This window comes from Eutrema salsugineum, unplaced genomic scaffold (assembly GCF_000478725.1).
Source record: "Eutrema salsugineum unplaced genomic scaffold, Eutsalg1_0 scaffold_7, whole genome shotgun sequence".
Classification (NCBI taxonomy): domain Eukaryota; kingdom Viridiplantae; phylum Streptophyta; class Magnoliopsida; order Brassicales; family Brassicaceae; genus Eutrema; species Eutrema salsugineum.
The window spans coordinates 9,096,167-9,099,722 of record NW_006256486.1 but is presented as its reverse complement, the minus strand read 5'-3'; the positions used below and the strand labels follow the sequence as shown (position 1 = coordinate 9,099,722).

The 3,556-nt window shown below is 38.9% G+C and overlaps 1 protein-coding gene across 1 annotated transcript; it reads right to left on the bottom strand.

Moving 5' to 3' along the window:
- Positions 1–619: 619 nt before the first annotated feature.
- On the bottom strand, positions 620–3,346 carry LOC18010734 (metal transporter Nramp2). Its single transcript, XM_006393549.2, has 4 exons — positions 2,624–3,346; positions 1,976–2,112; positions 1,232–1,884; positions 620–1,150 (listed from the first exon to the last, which is right to left on the bottom strand). The coding sequence occupies exons 1-4, from the start codon at positions 3,196–3,198 to the stop codon at positions 917–919; spliced, it is 1,599 nt and encodes a 532-aa protein (XP_006393611.1). The 5' UTR covers positions 3,199–3,346; the 3' UTR covers positions 620–916.
- Between the last annotated feature and the right edge of the window lie 210 nt (positions 3,347–3,556).

The following is a 3,556-nucleotide window of genomic DNA, read 5'->3' as shown; positions in this document are numbered from 1 at the left end:
TTATGTAATGTCTTTAACAAAAAAATATTAGGTTTGCAAATGATATTCAAATATGTTAGACCGGCACTATCTCTCTGTACCAAAATGAGTTTCCTCTCCCACATATGATCCAACTTTGATGATCCAAAGTAAATTCAAGTATATGCACGTTAAACTTGCTCCTGGATCGACTTCCATTCTTAGGTTTGGGCATTTTGAGAAAGGTTTCCTGTCCCGACCATATACATCCCCTTATCTGTATTTTTCCATCCTAATTCCCAAAATGTCTAGACCTATCCAATCTCTCTTCAAAGCGAGGGAAACCATTATTTCGTGGATTCAGCTCTGGTGCTGATTCCAACACTTCTTTTCAGACAATAAATAATATTTGGGTTCTAAAATCAATTTGAATGCGTAATACGGATTTAAATGAAAATATTATGTAGTTTCTGTATGTTTTCCTTCCCCTTTCTTCGTCTCCATTTTTGGAACTTCCAACATCCGTCTCTTAGACTCTTAATGGAAAGAAGCAAAAGAAAAAAAAAAGAAGAAGCAAATTGTGAATACATTTTGGTTAATATTTAATTAAAGCAAAATCTTACCTTATAGCATTTGAAAAACATGAACTAATTTTCCCTTTACTAAAGTTTGGATTTATAGTAATATTTAAAAACAGAATCCATGCCTTGATACATTATAAGCAACTAGAGAATTAATCGATGCCTCAAGCTGAGCTTTGGTAATATATTTTGCTGTAGCTACTCAACCCTTATTCTTCATTGATCATTTTGGAATATCACTTTACTCGCACAGACAAAAAGGTACAACAAAGAGTTGTGATGTCACATTGGCAAAAGCTAACTCTTATCACCATTTTGGTGTATGTATAGAGGATTGAAGTTTGTTTACCGTATCTTCAACTGTTATTTTTGTGCAGCTAGCTATCAGAGATGGTAACTCTTTTGGGAAGTTCTATGGAAGAAGAAGAAGACCAAGGAGACGAAACAAAGTTGCTGTGTGAAATGAGGTAGACTATAAAGGCAACATAAGCAGTCGTCCATACGCAGACCGTGACTCCAAACATAAACCCATCAACTTCCGATACAAAGAAATCCAACAGAAGATACCCATTGATGATCATCACAAGTGCAGCCACAGTCCATGCTATTCTCTGCAAGATAAACACTTGTAAGGAGTTTCAATTCTTATTGGTTTACTCAGAGCTTATAGTAAAAAAAAGTCTGAAAATAACCTGGAGAATAGGACCAATCTTGAAGTCTCCCATAACTTCTTCTTTAGATACCAAAGTTAGAAGAGGGAGAAGAGCGAAAGGAATCTGTACAGACTGAAGAACATTAAGCCATTCATTCAAAACATCCAAGGAAGCTTCAGAAGTGTTGAACACGATCGCGACGATCATGGTCGGGACGATAGCACAGCTTCTTGTAATAACTGCTCTCATCCATTTCTTAAGCCGGAGGTTCAAAAACCCGCCCATTATAAACTGACCAGCGTAAGTACCGGTGATTGTACTGCTTTGTCCGGCTGCTAACAAACCGATTCCCCATATATAGAGAATCGGGAGAAGCCCACCTCCAAACTTCTCCTGAAGATACTGACCGGCGTTAACTAGTCCGATGTTATTAGCTTTCTCGGTTCCGTAAAACCCTTTTGCAAAGACGGTAGTCACAAAGAGGTTAATCATGAAAGAGATGAAAAGGGCGACCGATGACTCGATCAGATAGTAGTTAAGCGCCTCTTGAACACGAGATTTCTTCTTCGGGTCGATTTTCCTCGATTGTACAAGAGCCGAATGCAAAAACACGTTGTGAGGCATTATGACACAGCCGACAACACCTACAGCTTGTCTAATTGTCTTCGAGCTAAGTCTTGGGAGTAATATACCTATCATGAGCAACAACGACTTTATTTTTTTTAGCAAAGAGAGTCAAAAATTGGAGAGAGTGGAAGAAAAGAAGTGGATGGTCTTTTTTACCTATCATAAGTTCTTTTCCACTTGGCTTGGTTTCACCAAACATCCAAGCAAAAGACAAACCCATAGTTGCAATCAAAACTGCAAAAACTGCTTCTAACTTCCTCACACCATAATTCTCTAGAAACAAAAATAAAAAACTGTTTGCAAACAATTCATTAGCCAGATTCTCAACAAAAAGAAGCCTAAGGAACAAAACAAATGTTCTTAATTTTCAGATTGAATCATAGATCTCTAAACAAAGTTTGAGTTTCAAACTCAATTACCTCTAAGATGATCCAAATAGCTACATTTTTGAGCCTAAAGGAAAAGCAAATTTCTGACTGAATCATACATCTTTAAAACAAGTTTCTTCTGATCCAAAATAGCTACAAATTCAAAGGAAGAAGAAGAAGACACACCAAGATACGATGATAACACTGAACCATAGATCTCTAAACTAAGTTTTGTACTGATTTCTTAGTTTCAAATTTAATAACCTCTAAGATGATCTAAGATTCCAAATAGCTACAGATTTGTGCCAAAGGGAAAGCAAATTTCCGAGTGAATCATACATCTCCAAACCAAGTTTTGTTCTGATTTGTGAGTTTTGAAACTCAATTGATCCAAAATAGCTACAGATTCAAAAGGAAGAAGAAGAAGAAGACTCACCAATCCGACGCCGTAATGACAACACCGGCCCAGAGCGGCAAAACGCCACGGCTAAGAATCTGAATCGCGATTGCACTCCCGATAACCTCTTGAATATCAGCTCCGATCAGAGCAATCTCCGCCATAGACCAAAGCACATACCTAGCCCAAGTCGGATACTCGTCACGGCAGAGCTCCGCCAGATGACGACCGGTGGCGACACCGACTCTAGCGGAGAGCATCTGTATCAGTAATCCCATGGCGGTGGCCCACATTAAGAGCCATAGTAGAGAATATCCAGCGATCGCTCCTGCTTGTAGATCTCCTTCTAGATTCCCCGGATCCAAAAACGCTATGCTCATCAGGAAACCTGGACCTGTGAACAGCCACAATTTCCTCCACGAGAAAGGAGGCGCTGTGGCGGCGTCGGCATCGCCGGATGATTCGAAATCGACGATTACGATCTTATCTCTCGATTCGAAGGCGGCTTCGGATTCGGATTCTTCGTCGTCGGAATTTGAGGGAAGAGATTGAGGATGAGGAAGAAGGCGGTCTGCTTCCTCCAGTTTCTCGTCGACCTTGACGTCATTTTCCATAATCTACTTTGAGGAAGGAGAAGCAGAAGGAGAAGCAGAAGGAGAAAGGGAATATTCCGTAAGAGTGAGATCGGAATATTTTCCCGGTGAGAAGAAATAAAAGTTTGTCGTCGCGGCAATGGAGGGATGATGAAACAGGCCGCACCACTGAGGCATTCTTCTACTTTGGTTATGTCACACTTTTTTAGAAAATTAAAAGCATTTCTTTTGCATACCAAATTTAACTTTATGAATTACATTATTATTGTTGCTTTATTATTATTTTTGTTCAAACTATTATTGTTGCTTTATTAACTGAACAAATTAGTTAGGTGCATGTCTAGATAACTATAACATATATCTATTAAATTAGTTAGGT

Excerpts from the sequence above, each read along its gene's own strand:
- LOC18010734 (XM_006393549.2), bottom strand. The coding sequence starts at position 3,198 with ATGGAAAATGACGTCAAGGTCGACGAGAAACTGGAGGAAGCAGACCGC. Across the intron at positions 1,885-1,975 it reads TGGAAAAGAACTTATGATAG|GTATATTACTCCCAAGACTT; the intron begins GTAAAAAAGACC and ends TGCTCATGATAG. Across the intron at positions 1,151-1,231 it reads AGATTGGTCCTATTCTCCAG|AGAATAGCATGGACTGTGGC; the intron begins GTTATTTTCAGA and ends TTTATCTTGCAG.